Source organism: Prunus dulcis, chromosome 7 (genome assembly GCF_902201215.1).
Source record: "Prunus dulcis chromosome 7, ALMONDv2, whole genome shotgun sequence".
Taxonomy (NCBI): domain Eukaryota; kingdom Viridiplantae; phylum Streptophyta; class Magnoliopsida; order Rosales; family Rosaceae; genus Prunus; species Prunus dulcis.
In genome coordinates, this window is record NC_047656.1 from 18,075,836 (window position 1) to 18,094,090 (window position 18,255).

The window sequence follows — 18,255 nt, forward strand, 5'->3', positions numbered from 1 at the left end:
AAGTTCTTTGCGGCAACTTGTTACAGAAATTTTCTTATCTATCTTAAACACCAACGTTACAGATATTTGCTAATACAGCAATTTGGAAACAAAAAGATAGAAGTAATATCTATTAATTCTCAACTTATTCTTGTAAAGGTAAAGGAATTACATCGCATCGCTTTTCCATAAGCTGTTGTTACATACATTTGGGAATGCTTGCGCAAATCTGAGGACCACAAACTTTGTACGTAGTCCTCCTAGGTGTATCATATCATGAGAGGGATAGCTTTTCTTGGCTATGTACACAATCACTAAGATGGCAATGAAATTCTTATCTGGTAAAGATAGAACTAATCTGGACTTCATGTATGTAGTAATCTACAGAGCCACTGGGTCTTAGCTGCAAACAGCCTCAACCGAGAGCTTCTTCGTACTGCCCGGACAAGGATCTCCTCCAAAAACTTCAGGAGCTACAGTCACTGAGCAGGATTGCTTTCCAATGCAGTTCTGCAGGAGTAAAGAAATTTTAGTTTTTACAGTTATTGAGGAGAATTCAAGAAAGTTAGTATCAGCAAAGTGTTGCTGGGCATACCCTTTTAGGAGCATCATACGACTTGTGGGCATGGCAGCTCCCTTCTTGGAAGCTTCCACATGTCCCTTGTGGCAACCCATAGCTAGCAAACTTAATATCAGAGATGACCTGACCAGGTGGACACCATAAATGGGCTTTTGGTCTGTTGAGTTTGCCAGAGGCTAACTTTTGAGAGTTTGTCAATGTTGGTTGCCCTTCAAATATATCAGCACAGACACTTGATGTTCTTCTTTCCACCAAAGATATTTTAGTCGGATCACCACCCCATTCTTCAAACACTACCAACAGATTCCCGCTTGGGGTTAACCACGACCGCGGAACATGATACCTGAAAATAAATAGTTTCACATGACTTCTGTAATTGACAAAACAAAGGTATGACAATGAAGAAGATGAACTTTTCTTACCATCTCTGAGAGGACTCCCCACAATGTGTTCTGCATTTCTTGTCGTCGTACGTTCCAGCATAATAGCAATTGCCACAATTACCCCGTGCTGTATATGCAGGCCAGTGGCGTCCAATGCTCTGTCCATTGATCCATATCTGACCTTTTCCCATGCTACTCATATCCAAAGCTAATGGGCCATTACCCGGTGGTGCATTAAAAGTAGCCTGGAAATATCACAACTTAAAGTTAATATCTTATCTTTGATGAACTCCAAAATAAAGATTTACATATAAGAGATGGGTATTGGGAGAATACTAACCTTGTACCAGGTAAGAGGTTGCTTTTGAGCCATTGATGGTCCTTCTGCCCATTCAACAGAAGAACTCCCACTGACAGTATGAAGGCCTAAAGCTTCACCTTTGAGACCAATCTGCTCAGAAAGCACATGCCAACACACAAGTTATTCTCTAGTTTTCTTTGTCAAAATTTTCAGCATCCTGGCAGGGGAAGAAAGTGGAACAGGAAAGTTGTAGGGCAACAAACCTTGTAGGTCCATTTCCATCGTGACATGTCCCATGTTCCTGAATTCAGACCCTTCAATGTGACTGGGCCTAGAACTCCCGCATTCCATGTCTCAAAGTGAAGACCAACATTCTGATTTTTATTAAACCACAGAAAAGCAAAAATGTCAATTGCCATATCAAATGAATTTAACAACCAAAATCCATTAGAAGATGGGGGAACTAACCGGAAGACCAACTGAAATGCTAAGTAAAGCAAGCTTATTGATGCCTGATCTCAGCTTCACGTTTTGACTAAATGTTAATTTAGGATTCTCCAATGCCCCATACACGGTTCCTGCAATATAGGTAGACCATTTTATAAAATTTAAATTCATTCAGCCGAAGAAGTAGACTAATTCACACAAAATGTCATCCTCTTTCATGTACCTGATAGCTGACCATTGATGAAAACATGCAAGGCATGACCAGCTGAATAGATGGTAAGAAGAGGTGACTCTCCTCTCTTTATAAATCCTTCATCAGGACTGATTGTGATACTGGTAACATCAATTTAAATTACTAAGTTAGAAAGAAAAGAAAATCAATAGAAAAACAAGAAAAAAGAATTTTACACAGATTTAGTTCCTTTCCCAAATACATTGAATAAAATATATAAAAAACTTAAACTCAATCTATGGTTTGTTTAATATACTTACTCTGTCATGTACCACAAGTAGTCTGTAGTATCCCTAGTGACATTTATTTGTTCCCACAACCCGTCCAACGTAGTTGTATCAGATTCATCAGAAGAGGCACTTTCTTCGATGAATGACTGCCAAGGAAGTGCAGATTTTACTGGTGTCATCTTCATCTGCGAGCTTTGGGAACCAAGCTGTACAGAGATAACAATCCCAAGTGAATCTCCAAGTAGAAAAGCTTGAACTTTCTAGACTGAAATTAAAAAATACGATTTGAACAGTGTAGACCGAAATATCCAAACTCCTCACCCTTGCAGTGTTGTAAACTGCAGTTTTGCAGTCAGGGAGAATGCTGATGGACCATGGTGGCAGTTCATATTGCCCATTTCCAAAGCTAACTTTAGCAGAGGATTTTGTGTCATAATTTGCAAGGAATGCAGCACACCCAGACTTTGACTTGAACACATGAGCCTACAAGGATAACAATGAGAACCTTAGCAATTTCAAAGAAGAATAAGATTTATGATATGGTTTTTCTAGCTATGTAAAAAAAAACCTTACCTCTTGACTATTTCCAAGTGATGTCACTGAAGGTTCTGCAGACACTAAAGCTGACTCGGATGACTTGATGGCTTTATGTAGATCTCTCAAATGTCCCCACTTTGGTTCTCTTGGTAGTCCTGGCATAGCATAAGGAAACCAATTTTTATCCATGTGAAATATTAAGTTTTTGCACATGTTAAGCATTTTCCTAGTTGGATGTTTGAAAAATTACACAAGTACGTAAAGTGAGGATTATGACTTTATGAGCCAAACTTTATAACAACCTACTCTAGCATGCTAATCTAATCTCTATTTACATACCGTATTCGTCTAAAGGGGCGTCATAGTCATAGCTGGTGGCCATGAAAGGACCTCCAGCTGTTCGGCCGAAATTCGTTCCTCCATGGTACTGGAACACAAAGTGGGAGGAAAGAAAACAAAGTTTAGAATGCATAGTCTAGGTGATTAAACACCAGTCAAATACAGTTAACTCGGAAACTAACCATGTAATAGTTCACAAAAGAACCACCCTTCTGTATAAACCTTGCAATTGAAAATGCCAAGTCTTCTGCAGGTCTTGTGGGAACTGCCCCACCAAATTCTGTATACCTGTAAAATACATACAAAGAGGCAGCCTCATCAAAGGACTTGACAACAATACAAGAAAGTACCTACACAATAATAGGTCTGTAGCAATAAATTTTTGGCCTGTACAGGTAACATGTGTGACTTACCAGCCAGTCCAGACTTCTGTCCACATTTTGGGTTTGTAGTTCTTGTTTGGAGTGAAATTTTCACAGTAGAAACCATTGCAGGTGTCGATCTATCACATAATAAATGATGACAAGGTTTTAGTCTAAACTTCTAGAGATGAGGATAGAAATATCTTGAAGCTCTTTTTTTTTGTTCTTTGTTGCAATTAATAGCATAATTTATTTGGCAGCACAAACTCAGTTATTGACCAAACCAACCCAAGTTGACTTCCATGTCTTCAGCAGAAAAGTCAGAATTATAAAAAATTTAAACGAATTCATTGACAAACAGAGAGCTGCAGATCTGGAGAATTAACACATAAAATGGGGACAAGCATTGCCCTGACCACATGAAACAAAAATCTACAGCATGAGGCCACCAACTTAGTTAAGATGACAACAAACTGCTTAAAAACCCCACCAAACAAAGGAGGGCCACACTAAATGAAGAACAATTATGCGATGCTTGTAAAAATTGACAACACAAAGGATAAAAAAGATAAAAAAAGAACTTTGAAAAAGTAGGCAGAGTAGCTTACAACTGGATCAGGGGCATCTTCTTGCTTACACATAATCCATGGCACTCCAGTGTTGAGACCCACAGCCATCTGAGCTGCCCATTTGGTATAAGCTTTACCAGGGGCACCAATTTCCCACTCTACTGGTCCAAATTCATTTTCTATCTGTCAAATTTAAAATTTTTTTAAAAAAGGGGTTAATATAGCATTGACTGCCCAATATTTTCCTCAGCAAATAAAACAAAAAGAAACAAACACTGCTCAATTTCTTATAAAATTGGCGCTGGAACTAAAAGCAAATTGAAAACCCAGTTCAAGAAACACGGCAAAGATTAAAACTTTGAACTATTTTTCTCACCTGAGATAGAATTATAGGACCTCCCTGACTTTGAAACAGCTGTTCTGCCTTCATCATACTGACAATCTTCTCCGTAAATTTTTGCATTGCCGCCTGCATAACAGTAATTTGGAAATGAAATCGATAAATTAGAAAATTTAAAATTTAAATTATCGAATTAAAAGCAATAGAGGAAATGGAAGATTCCTAAATGCCTAACCTTGAAAGGCTCATTGTCAGTTCTAAAAACAATTCCAGGAACATATTTAAGCCAAACAGGGAATCCCCTGTACCAGAAACAGAGAAAAACCAGAGTAATGAATATGATAAGAACAAAAGCAAGAAAATTTCTAAACTTCAGTCATTGGCTAAACCTATGTAATATTTGTTTTTAATATTATATTATTACCCGAAGTTCCATTCAGCACACACATAAGGCCCAATCCGGAGATTAACATATAGGCCTGCTTGGTGTACCAGCTTGATGAACTTGACCAAATCATATCTGTCCTCAAAATAATACTGCAAATTTGAATAAAAAAACTAGTTAAACTTCTAAAAAGTACACTTTTAACACCAGAGCATAACTATATTTGCATTAGGGGAGAGAGAGAGAGAGAGAGAAAATTAAAATGCAATTGCATTACTTTTCCTGGAGAAGGCTCATGCCCATTCCAAAACACATAGGTCTGAATAACATCCAAGCCTCCATCTTTGGACTTCTGTATTAAATCAGGCCACATCTGTAATCACACATACAAACACCAGAAAAAACCCATAAGTCAAAAAAGCATTAAAACACCATCACAAATAATAAATAAATATTAAAAAAAACAAAAAGAAAGCTATGAACCACATTGGCATTGTTGGTACCTCAGGTGTGCTTCTGGGATAATGAATGGAGCCAGAGATGAGAATTCTCTTCTGCCCATTAATTATTATAGCTTTGTGGTCATAGCTCACAGAGGCAGTAGCTGCAGAGGCCAGCCATGAAAACAAGAGCAATGACAGGAGCATGTTGTTGCCTCTTAACACGTTCCACATTGTTTAAATTCCAACACCCACAAGCTTCTCAAACGCGCAAAGCAACGGCCTTTATGTTTGTCTCTGTTTTTGTTTGCATCTAACTTGAAATATTTTATTTCGGTATCGGGATTTGGGTTTGATTTTTGAATGCACGCTTTCTTTTTTGATGCTTTTTTTTATATTGAGAGAGGAGAGAGAGAGAGAGAGAGTGGCAGAGTTGGGGTAGTGTAATGGATTTGATGGGTGAGAGAGTTTTGGTTTAGTTGCGTTGAGAACGGGTAGCTCCCCCAACTGCTTTATATACATTTTCAAGGATGCAAATTTATCTAACAAATCTGAATTTAAAAACAAAATGGAAATTTTTGGAGCTTATCCTTTGGCCCTTGATTTTCTTTTTTGGTCTCAAATTAAAAAGGAAACGTGATTTCAATTGGAAGATATTTTTTCTTTAAAAGGTATAAGGAAGCATGCATGGGATTATCCATGCCGGAAAAAATAATCCATTAAATATTGTTTTGGAGCAAAACAGAGAAAAATAAAAGGAACCACTACTAACATATATTGAAAGAACTTGGTCATTTTTTCTCGATTGAAAACGATGGTCTATTTACTCAATTGAAACAACTGACCCCACTGAGATTTTGATTTATTTAAGATATAGATTTTTTTCTTGTGTATATAAAGTAATTTGAGAACGAAAGATTCTAGATTTTTGTTATAGGATAAGGTGATCAACTCTTTTTTTCTTTCCATGATTGTCTTAAAACCATCCAATATCAAACTTACATTATTTTCATTTAATTATCGTCCACCTAATATCTTTCTCTTTTTTAAAATTTTTTTTTTTAATTTTATACATACGATATTTTATACTTAATATAATCTAAATTTTGGAGATGGAGATTCGAACTTGGGTGTATAATAGGAAGCACATCAACTCTAGCCAACTTGACTAAACCAATATATGCCAATATCTCTCTTTAAGTGTACACTTTCATGCTTATCATTATTTGTTAATAAATAATTTAAAATAGTTTTTGTCAACAAAATAAATAAATAGAGAGTAGGAGGAATCAAAAGGTGCAAGCAAAACAACAAATGGGATGTGTTGGTTTTCATGACTTTAAGCTTTGATTTTCCATTTACCCTTATGAAAAAAGAATTTAAAAAAGTCCATATTGATGTGTACAAGAAGTCACAGGACAACAGTAAAGCTTCAATATTCTATATTGTATTGGTCATATTCGTTGAAAGTTAAAAGCAGCAAGATCAAGTTTCCACATATCTTATAGCTTTTTGCAAGCAGTGGTGCAGTTGCTTTCACTCTAAACTATTTCCAATTTCCACTGTGGACATGCCGGCTACGAATCGCAGCACGCCATGTGGAAAGTGATAATATTGCACAAACTATTATTCTATTTTTTCTTTTTTACTCCACCCTCACTATTATGCCATATGGTCCGGTAATTGAGAGACTAAATTGCAGCTTACGCCTACAAAATGTACAAACACAATCCGCAAGTTCATGTCATGAGGAAGTTTCCAGGACAAACTCATTAACGTTTGTTACTCTAATTTGAGTGCTAAAATGGTTCATACATCATTTGTTATATTACTTACACGAGTAAAAAAATTGCTAACAATTATCAAATACAATAATTACAACTTCAAAATCAAGACATGTATTCTGGACAACGGTTTTATCAGTATCGATTACGCTTGTGTGTAAGATTTTGATTTGTTAATGTATAATATAAAATATACGTACCATCATGAGACTTACAATAATCAAACGGTTGTTGAAACTACCATTTCTCTCTCTTAGAATTATAACAAAAATTGCATAACTACGTTGGTTGAATATTTGGCTTGATGTCTATTATAATGGGTGATGTATCGATCAGACCAAGTTTCCTGGTTGTTATAGAATACAACTGTGATTGGATGACCAGTAACCTACCGCTTAATCAGTTGATTTTAAGACAATGCATGAGTCTCCCGTTTCAACGAAATAAAAATAATTTAAAATGCATAAATTCAAACAAGTAATTATATATTTTAATATCTTATTTGAGCTACATCGAGATCGGTCCAATTTCATAGTCATTTTATCATATGCAAATTATTATTAATATAGCACCGAAGACGTATTCATTAAACAATCAAAGTCATATATTAAAACTAATTTTTTTGGTTAACAAAATATTTTCTGAATAAAATACTCATTCGATTCTCATGGTGCCACAAACACTCAAGATCCTATCTTATCTCTAACCAAAATTATTTACAAACTCCTTTTTCTTCTTTCTTTTTTTTTTCGCATAAAACTTATCTTCAAGTTATGAAATATACATAATTATTTTTCACGTAATTAAGAACGAACTCTAAATTTTAAAAATGAGGTAAACTAAATTTACTTTACGGATGAACTATTAATTTTAAACTAAGCTAAACTTTAAAATTTATATACTAATTATAAATAATTTTTATTTTTATTTTTATTTTTTTAACTCACTTGAGCTATATAACCCATATTAGATATACGTTGATACGTCCCTGTCCGTAATTAACTTTATTCATTACATGCATGTCATGTGATTTGTGTGACAAATTCTTAATCCTATGCATTTCTCAGTTACTGGGAAAGGAATCCACTAGCAAAAAAGAAGAAAAAGAAAGGAATATTATTGTATTTTAAAATATTTGAGGGGCAGAGATAAGACATAAATGCATGAACACTTTGCTAAGTTCCAACTTTGGAAAAGAGATCCGTGAAAATAAAATTCTTGTCTTCCTCTCCTGAGACGCAATGAGATGCATTTTCTATGTCCTCACATACTTCATGGTTAATGTTTTTTTGTGTGGATAATTTATAATTAAGATGATATTTTCTCATTAAAGACATCAATATGTTCGAAAGCAAATATTATTTTATATAACAGAGAAAAAGTATAATGACGTGCTTTGCCTAATCTGAATTATTTTAAAGTAAAAAAAGAAGCTAATCACTTTATTCAGGTTCAGTAATGAAAACAATATTTTACTCTCTCTCTCTCTCTCTCTCTCTCTCTCTCTCTCTTGTTTGTTTTATAATTGTTTATCACTTGATCTGTTTCATTTGCACCTAATTAATCATCAACAACAAACCAGTAATTAAAACCTAAACAAATCTTTAGGAAAATAAAAAGAAAAAAGAAAGTTTGGTTTAAAAAGGGGTTAGATGGCTTCCTATCTTGTCATGCAGTTTCATTACGTATCAAATACTAGAATTGGCGGGTCCCAAAGCGTTACCCAACTTTGATTTATTTATTTTTCGATCAACTTTAGTAGTCTTTCATTTGTTTTATGTTTTACTGAGTTTAGTTTATTTATTTTAAGTAATTCCATATCAATATGACCTCTTTATCTTAGTATTGAGGAAATATTGTCCTAAAGCAAACTTGACATGTTACTTCTTCCTTCCTGTATGAATATTTGGATTTAATATGTGATTCAAATTGACTTGTTCGACTATGGAATGAATGTTCGTTCTTTAAAGAACGTCAATGAAATATAACGACATGTTATTAATACAATTTTAATAAAATAGACGAAGATATTTTTTTTCATTATCCATATTTGTAAATCAGACCCTACCTTAAAATTAAGAACGTCACGTTTTATACATTTGAAGCCCAAAAGCAATATCCAATTTCTCATAAGAGTCGCTTAAATCTTTTAAGAAAGTAATGAATCAGCATGGCCACTTGATTAGCAAGTATAAGCAATCAAGTTGGCTTTTTCCAAAAGCACAAGCCAGAATCCAACAGATTGCTCCAATAATAATACTGCAACTGTGTGATGATCAAATCAAGAGGATGATGCATATACAACATCAGCCCCATGACCAAATTGCCCTTGGATGGCCCCCTCAAAAATAATAAAATAGTTTCTCTCATCGTGCAAAATGCAACATAACTAACTCAGGGAGAGTATTGATCGTTTTAATGATAAGGCAAAGCGTTTTAAGGTTCACCAAACAAAATGGAAAGGGCAGGTTGTGTCTTTGTTTTGTTTTGGATCAGTTTGCCACGTTTCGTTGAGGCCTATTGATTGGCAGTTATCCAAACTTCTAGCTTCTGTGGGGTCCAAATCGGTCTATGTTAGCAGGCTCATTTTGGACTTTCAAGAAACTTTGTGTGCCATCTCGTAAAGGGTCGGTGTCGCCTAGCCGAACGAGTCAGCCCATTTTATTTATCTGATCAGATCAAATGGTTCTCCGATTTTCTACGTATACTTTTTGCATTGATATTATATTTTTATTTTTATTTTTGTTTTGGACAAATATATATTGTTTAAATAAATAGAGAAACAAAGAAATGGAAAATATGATTAAAAAAAGACTGCACCTCATCTAGAAGATTTTGAATTTATGGTTTTTTGTAGTTTGGTTCTTGCCTCGTGGTCCATTGCATGTTATATACAAATCGATATTTTACATTTTATTTTATAAATAAGTCCATAAACTTTATTCTAAGTTTCCTATGATGCAATGCTTATCATGACTGTGTTTAAACGAGGACGACAATTGCCCAATTTTTTCAATATCATGACTCAATGAGTCTTTTTGATTTGATACGAAGTCACACACAACAGCCGAAAGCCATCGGAATTTTAATGTTATCCTCAAAATCAAGTTTTTGGACAACCACTAAATCTTTAATATTCTGAAGTCAAGTTGATCAATTGAAGATAGTCGTATAATATAATAGTCGGATGATATAACATGCCAGATATATGTTAAGACAATTTGACTGATATATTATGTTGCGAGATTAACTAGCAGTCAATTGATGTCGAACTAAATATTGTGTCATGGTAAATTAACGATATAACATGTTAACTGTCAATTAAAATAATGTTTCCTCCTATCAAGTAGGCCATGTTTATCCAATAATAATGTAGAACACCAATTTGGACGTCCACATCTATGGCATTGGCAATATGAGTTGAGCTCTGCTGCCGCCCTATCATTTATTTTATACAAAGTTTTTGTTTGGTCAGAATCATTGATACATACTCTTCCAAATAAAAGTGACAAACATGTTAAAAACCCATGGGGCCATAAGCAAAGCCAGAAACGGTTGGATACGGCAAAAGAAAGTATCACACATTGATAATGATGTATTTAACAAAAGACTTAACGAAATTATCCTCAGCGGAGCCAAAAGTGATTTGTCATTTGACTTGCCAACTATGTTTTGAAATTAGTATTAGGTACGCTAATTGAAGTTTTAACCAACTCTTAATCAATTTCTGTTGTAAATATAATGACCCAATATCCTAAATCTCTCCATTAATCTTGATTAGTTATATGATATCCAGCTGCTCAACTTTCCTTGACATTGAAAGCTGAAAAACTACTTCACTTAAATTGATTCAACAATCAACCAACTCCACCGCCTATTTTTACTTATAGGTTCTGGTTTTAATTTCACGAAGACTAAATTGCTGAAATTTTTATTGCAAGACAAGATCACTACCTACCACTTTCCCAACCAAAATCTTTTTTTTGAAGAATCCCTTCATCTTCATGCCATGCTTTGTTGGTTGAGTTGGGACCGGACCACTGTCAACATATATGATCACAAAGCCAAACCAACCACCAGCTGGGGCGGGGGGCAGAGGTAATGGGCTCAGCCCCTCTCTTCCTAGCTGTTGACCACTTGCTCCTTTGGTGACCTGTTGCGTAAACAAGTCTGGTAGGTAATTGCGTGCTGAAATACACAACTTCAGGTTAAAATGCATGGCTCATGTTTACCTCAGAATTACCCAATGGAACAAATTAGGTCACTGATTAAGATAGAGGGCCTCATTAACCAAAATCACCACTTTCAAGGCAATGTTTGTTTATCAACATTCGTTCTTCTGATCCAATACTTGAATGAAACATATGAGCTGATATGTCAAATATAATATCAGACATGTTGCTTGCTGTCATTGTTGTAAACGTCACAAGTGTTTCCGTTACATGATTAAAGGAAAAGTTGATCAACAACAACGACATCCTCTTGTTAAAGGAATTGCAGATCATCATTTTTAAAGGGATAAGAATTTAAAAAGATACTTTCTTTCTTTCCAAGTTTGCAACTCACGCAGAAGAAGAGTTTCCTGCTTGCGTGCGTGCGTGTGGTCATGGGATGAATTTGACACACAAGCAACCCTAAAACCATATATTATCCAATTTCTCATCTTGCTTAGGCTGCCAGTGCCACCTCATCTTATTATCTTAATCCCGATCCTTTGCAACAGTGAACGACCCTACTCTTCTCTCTTTATGAAAATCCAGCTTCTTGGGTCCGCATTTGATAGTGTTGTTCTTTGCCAAATGACACTAATAACTAATTACATGCACGCGTGAACGACTGTGAACCGTTGATTGATGTGAATTTAACGATAAGTCTCATACTAAATCTTGTATAGGAATTGTCTAGGAGTTCATGATAAGAATTTTTGTAGTGTTGTTTTAGTTGTCACGTATAATTAGTGCTCCTAGTAAAAGTAATCTAATGAGTGATGGCATGGTAAATCTCTAAAACATTGATGAAAGAATGCTTACTAAGGCGAAATATAGGGGTGCTAACTGCTGGCTGGCCCTATAAAAATGCTAACCATGTGTTTGGTGGGCTCCTAACACACACAGTGTAAAGGCCTAATTTACTTGGGCCTATTACTTAAATAAAAGATGGGCCAGAAGGCATATGTATTTTTTGAGTGTGGGATCCAGTATGTTCAGCAGTAAACGTGAAAAGGAAAATAATTAGAATTTCTTCTTTGTGCACCGACTTGTTTACTCACCACACCCTATCTCTATTTCTGTTTAATTTTAAACAAAATAATATTATCGATAATGTGTTGATATCATTGTGATCAACAAATAAAACGACATATTAGGGATCCCTTTTTGCCGACATCAATAATATGTCGATCTGCATTTTTAATTAACGACTGGACGTGCTGCACATAGTTTTTAAAAATTAAAAAATATATATTTATAGTTATAGAGAACAACTACTAATAAAGTTAAATTATCATTAATTGTGTTTGGAAGTTTAGCTCAATATACAAGGCATGCGGTCGGCACTAAATCTTAATTATTTATATTTTGTAAAGGATTAGATGGTTTCACATTTGATTTGGCAGCTCTCACAAATGGATCTAAACTTCTAAACTGTATATCGAACCTTACATGCAATATTGCCCATCCGATCCAAGATCCGACCCCATCAATATTTGCTAGCCCATAACGTATCTAGAGAGAAAGAGAGAGAAAGAGAGAGACAGAGAGCTGGGGCCTTTGGCAATGAAGAAAACTGTCATATATCTCAATGGTTATCGTGACATGGTCCCTCAAATATTGAAGCATACTATTACGAAAGCTACAAAAACTTGGACGCAAGTAAATATGAAAGACAAAAAAGTAAAATTTTTCACCAACGTCCCAATCAAGATATATGTCTCCATTCCCAACAGGCCAACAGGCCAACATGTACAGGAGTGAACCATAAACTGCATACGTAGCCTGCTTCGTGATCGTGAAAAATTATGTGCTTCTGATCAATTCTGAATATTTCTGATAAATCGATCATGAATATTATTATTGTGTGACGAATGACTAATTTTGAAGTTCCTATATATGTTATCTGTTTTAATACCCGATTTGGTATATATCTAGAGGCTTTTGTTCTTCTGTGCTTGTCTTTAATAAATACTTGTTTCCACTATAGCCTCACAAATATTCAACAAAGCTTGGTTTGTATTATCCTAACTTACACATGCTTACGTGTGTGCTAACTAAGGGACTAATATGATATATGCCCGTAATTATGAACTTAGAATGTCCGAGTTCATGACATGCCCTATACTCATCCATTAATTATCATTAGGCTAATTGGTTTTCATAGCCCTAATTTTTACCTTTTGAGGAATGTTGTATTTCGAATTGCTTTTCTTTCTTCGTTTTCCTTCATTTAAACTCAAATTATTTTAAACGCTATGGCATCCTGACCGGCGATTGCAACTTCATATATGATAAACACTTACTTTTAAAGATAAATGAAGTTTATAGGTGTCAAGATTCAAATAAGTGAAACATATACTAATACATTTTGGGTAAACAAATTACTTGGGGGAGTGTATGAGTACGTACTCTTCTTCTTTTTTAGATATGACAAAAAAACGCATGAATTTGGTGAAACCTATAGGAGATATTTGGGGTTTTTGTACAACTGTACTAGTAATAATTTGATAGGCAATTCTTACTCCATCATGCTTAAAGACACGAGACAGAAGATTCAAGCGACACAACTTTTATATTTAACTCTGTGTAACAAATTTAGCAGAATTGGGGAAAAATAATTATAGCAGTGGTCCTACTTTTAACTTCATCGATCGATGACCTCATGAATGCCAAATGAAGCGATATACAAACTTTTAAATTAATTAATTAATAATGATATCTTTTGTTTGGAATTTGGATGCACGCAAAACATGGAGGTAAGGTAAATGCTTCACTATTTAATCCCATCACGAGGTAAGTAAGGTAAATTATTATTTGGTCTCTAAATACTAACTCTCAATCAAATTTACTATAAATAAAATGCTCGATAATAACGTGTGGATATTTGAACGATATATAGATATATATATGTGTGTTTGTTGTGTATAGATTCAGAGATTGAATGATTACTTTTCAATAATTGACATATTGCTCTCCATCGTTCACGTGAGGTACTTAGGGTTGACTATGTTGGGACAATTTCCAACTGGTTGCAAATTTGTTGGTAGGTCAATAATGTAAACTCTCATGGTTGGCTACTCTTTTTTTTTTTTTTCGGTTGCTTACTGGTCCCATAGAATTTTTTTTTTTTTAAAAACATACACTCACTATTTTTGGCATATTGTTATCAAATTTTTATTAATCGCGTTTTGTTTTCATAATAATTGTTTATTATGACTTTGGGAAAAAACTGCATTTTTTTTTTCTGGTGAGATACTGAAAGATATTCAATAAAATAATATAGATATATATGGAAAAGATGTGGGGAGGGGTTGGGCGCAAAGGTTTGTCCCTTGTCAGTACAAGCATTGATAGTCTTTTGGCAATACTAAGGTCAGGACTTGTTCCCATCCACACTGTAACCCATGTTTCATCTGCCTCAAAATAACATTCCTTCCTGTTCCTCCCATAACTTGAACCAACATAATACAAAGAAAAAATACACTGTGATCCTCATCACTCCATCCCCCTTAATTACAACTCACCATATCAGTTACCTAGCTAGCTCTCTTGGATACTTAACTTGATATATATAATTCTATTGCACACGGGCATGGATGTTTCAAATGTAGAAGTATTATAATTTTGAAATTAGAGCTCTGATATCATGTTAGTCTTATTTATTAATTCATAAAGAGACGTTTATGAATATTTCAAATATCAAAAGTATTATAATTTCTATAACCAAAGTTCTAATATCGTCCTGTTAGTTAAGACGTCTACGAAAATGATTAAGACCATGGTTATAACTTATACCAAAGTGATACAAAAAATTGAAGCACTGAGAAATTTGTGGTTTAACACGAGCCCTAGAGAGTACATGCATGTGGTGGCTCAGATCGATTGTCCATTAAGTTGAGAGTACAAAGCAATATATATATATATATATCGGTTATAATTGAGATGATCATTGGTTTAAATCAAGGTGTGTAGTGATGTGATCCTAAAATATTTGTGTGGCCAGCATGCAACGTTGAGTTGTACCACTGTAGCTAGACTAGCTGAGGTGCCACTACTATTTATTTTTCTCACTTGGGGCCGGATTGTGGGGTGAATTACTAACTTTGCAGGATAGGGTTTTGATATCAATATGGGGTCTGTGTAGTAGCATTCCACACATCTTTTGGTTTGTCTTTTTTAACTTGTTTGTTTGGGTATCAAGAAGTCACGTGAATGTCTTCAACTCTCTCTCTCTCTCTCTCTCTCTCTCTCTCTCTCTCTTACCTGCTATAGCTGATCTCTTCTTTTAAAAGAGTAACACCACTCTACAGCTTAGGCCCTTTTGCCTTTCTCTCTTTTTACTTTCTATGTCTCCCTCTACTTCTCCGACCTCTTCCACCTTTACTGGAGTAACATATAAGATTTGATTGACTAGCCTTCTCCTAATTTGCTAGCTTTCTCTTTTTCATCTCTCTCCCAATGGCTCCACCTTCCCCTTTTCTTGAGCTCAGTGGAGATGGTGGAGATCATGATCATCAATACCACCATCTCTTCAATCTAGAACCTCAAACTTCTTTCTCTTCTTCCTCTCTTTCCAGCCCCATATTCTTAAATCCATCTCAAGCCCAAGCACCATCCGGTCACTATAGAGAACCACAAAACTTTCAATTCCAACTCCTAGAGGTACTATTACTATATAATTTAATTATGTGATCTCTATATCTTATTTGGTTTCCTGTACCTAATGAATTCTCTTATTTTTTAGGCTGATCATCATAACATTGTCTCGTATGGCGGATCATGTGATCACGACCCTCAAACCCTCGAAAACGAAAGTGGCAGTGGTACTGTTCTGAAATTAAGCATTTCCAAGAATGGAGCTGGCAGAAATGGAAATCCAAGTACTGATAAGTGGATGTCTTCAAAGATGAGGATGATGAAGAAGATGACAAACCCGGATCAAACGTCGAGCAGCTGTACATCCAGCGATGATAAACCAGTTGCAATGAAGTTATCAATATCACACAAGTCTGAAGAGCAGAAGCCGCAGCATCCTGACATGATCAGCTGCAGCAACAAATCATCAAACAACATGAACAACAACGTCCCAATTATTAGGGTTTGCTCTGATTGCAACACTACTAAGACACCTCTATGGAGGAGCGGACCAAGAGGCCCCAAGGTAATTCATTACTTAATCTTCTGTCTAATTTATTGCTAACTTCAACTATACAAATATAAAAAGTTAATTTGATAACTATTCTAATTGAAGTTAAAATTTTCTTTCTTTTTATTTACTTATTTGGTGGAGCAGTCACTTTGCAACGCCTGTGGAATTCGGCAAAGGAAGGCAAGGCGGGCCATGGCTGCTGCTGCAGCGGCAGCAAGCGGCACAACCCTGGCTGCTGCGCCATCTATGAAGAGTACTAGTAAGGCGCAACACAAAGACAATAAACCAAGAGTTGCTTCTACTGTCCCGTTCAAGAAAAGGCCGTACAATAAACTCAGCTCAACCCCACCATCAAAAGGCAGACCACCAAAGAAGCTTTGTTTTGAGGATTTCGCAATAAGCATGAACAATAACCTTTCATCATCTGCCACTACCACCACCACCACTACTAGCCTTCAACGAGTTTTCCCACAAGACGAGAAGGAAGCTGCGATCCTGCTCATGGCTCTATCTTGTGGACTTGTTCATGGTTGAATTAATTTCGACACCGATCTTCGAGTTTAATTAGTCCACAACAAGTACTTCTTTTGTAGTAGTAGTAGTAGTAGTAGTATTTAGTTATATTATTATTAGGACTAAACCAAGTTCAGGTTAGAGAGAGTGTGAGAGAGTAACAAAATCAGTGATGATGAGGAACCGAATGAATTAGTTAGTTCAATAAAAGCCAAAAAATAAATGAAGTAAATGTTGTGATGATGTTATGAGAGCTTATTAATTATATGGTGTTTTGTTTTGGGCAAGTAGAAATAGAATTCACCATGCAAATTATGGTGCTAGCTGCTTGTTCAATATAAATGTCTTGTACGCTGCGTTATCATTTTGATAAATTAATATTGTCATCCTACATATATATAAAACTGATAAATTTTTCCGAAGGTTTGCGGCATATATACTCGTTTTGCTTTCCTTGTCCTCTTGTTGTTTGATTTCAGTGCTGCCCGCAGTTAGCTGGTACAAATCTTAGTTGTGAAGTGAAGTAGATAGGGTTTTTTCCATTTACTGTATCAGAGTTTATAATTGAAGAGGTACCATCGATCACTGACCAGAAATTAATGCCAAGTTTGGAATATCTTGTAGAGAACCAAAATATCTTTGAGTCACATGACCGTTAGAATTAGTGGATATATAGACTGCATATGCAGTAGGACACGAAGATTGAGGGGTGCTGCAGCAGATTATCCCAAACATACATATGAGAGAGAGAGAGAGAGAGAGAGAGAGAGAGAGAGAGAGAGAACTCTAATACATGAGGTTTAATAATCAAAGAGAACTTTAGGGAATATATATATATATATATATAGGGTGTTTCATATGAGAAAGGAACAACTGAGCTTTTTACAGTCTACAGTTGATTTCTTTTTCGTTTTGTTTTGTTGCTGAAATGCTTTATGGGCTTACTGGCAAAACAATAATGACGGTGATGATTCAGAGTTGATATATATATATATATATATATATATGTATGTATAGATACAGCCTTTTGGGCTGGAAAGGTTGTCACCTAGAGGATCGTTTGTCTCAGACATTGTCTGTATTCGAAGTTGATATTGAAGAGAGCTAGTAGCAGCAGCAGCAGCAGCAGCATAGTGGTACAAAGGAAGGAGAAGGACTAAACTTGTAGTATATGCGTGAGTGTACAGTGAGTCTTGAGCCGTAGCCACAGTTAAGTACTTCAAAGGGATAGATAAGTTGCACAATATCAGATATCATATAACAACTTCGAGTTGGCTCGCTCTGTGTTTTTGTTGGAGGCAACTGTGATAATGTATGGGTAGTATTAGTACGTATGACTTTATATATGAAGAAGGCATCTAGCTAAGTTTTCTTTTGGCAGTTCGAAATATTTTCAGATTCACTCGCAACGCCCGGCAAAAAAGAAAGAAATTGGAACCCATTTTTCCAACCATCATCCTCGCCATTTGAGCTA

At 35.4% G+C, this 18,255-nt stretch overlaps 2 protein-coding genes across 2 annotated transcripts; one reads left to right on the plus strand and one right to left on the minus strand.

Annotated features, from left to right (window-relative positions):
- Window positions 1-81: 81 nt before the first annotated feature.
- On the minus strand, window positions 82-5,631 carry LOC117634187 (beta-galactosidase). The gene is made up of 19 exons (XM_034368151.1): window positions 5,188-5,631; window positions 4,962-5,057; window positions 4,724-4,836; window positions 4,535-4,601; window positions 4,336-4,428; window positions 3,999-4,142; window positions 3,442-3,530; window positions 3,211-3,316; window positions 3,029-3,116; window positions 2,726-2,844; window positions 2,474-2,635; window positions 2,183-2,358; window positions 1,914-2,023; window positions 1,712-1,821; window positions 1,507-1,617; window positions 1,283-1,393; window positions 982-1,187; window positions 575-902; window positions 82-489 (listed from the first exon to the last, which is right to left on the minus strand). The coding sequence occupies exons 1-19, from the start codon at window positions 5,356-5,358 to the stop codon at window positions 379-381; spliced, it is 2,511 nt and encodes an 836-aa protein (XP_034224042.1). The 5' UTR covers window positions 5,359-5,631; the 3' UTR covers window positions 82-378.
- Window positions 5,632-15,282: 9,651 nt separating this feature from the next.
- Window positions 15,283-17,216, plus strand: LOC117634625 (GATA transcription factor 21). The gene is made up of 3 exons (XM_034368808.1): window positions 15,283-15,781; window positions 15,864-16,280; window positions 16,413-17,216. Exons 1-3 carry the CDS (start codon window positions 15,578-15,580, stop codon window positions 16,800-16,802), a joined length of 1,011 nt encoding a protein of 336 aa, XP_034224699.1. The 5' UTR covers window positions 15,283-15,577; the 3' UTR covers window positions 16,803-17,216.
- Window positions 17,217-18,255: the final 1,039 nt, after the last annotated feature.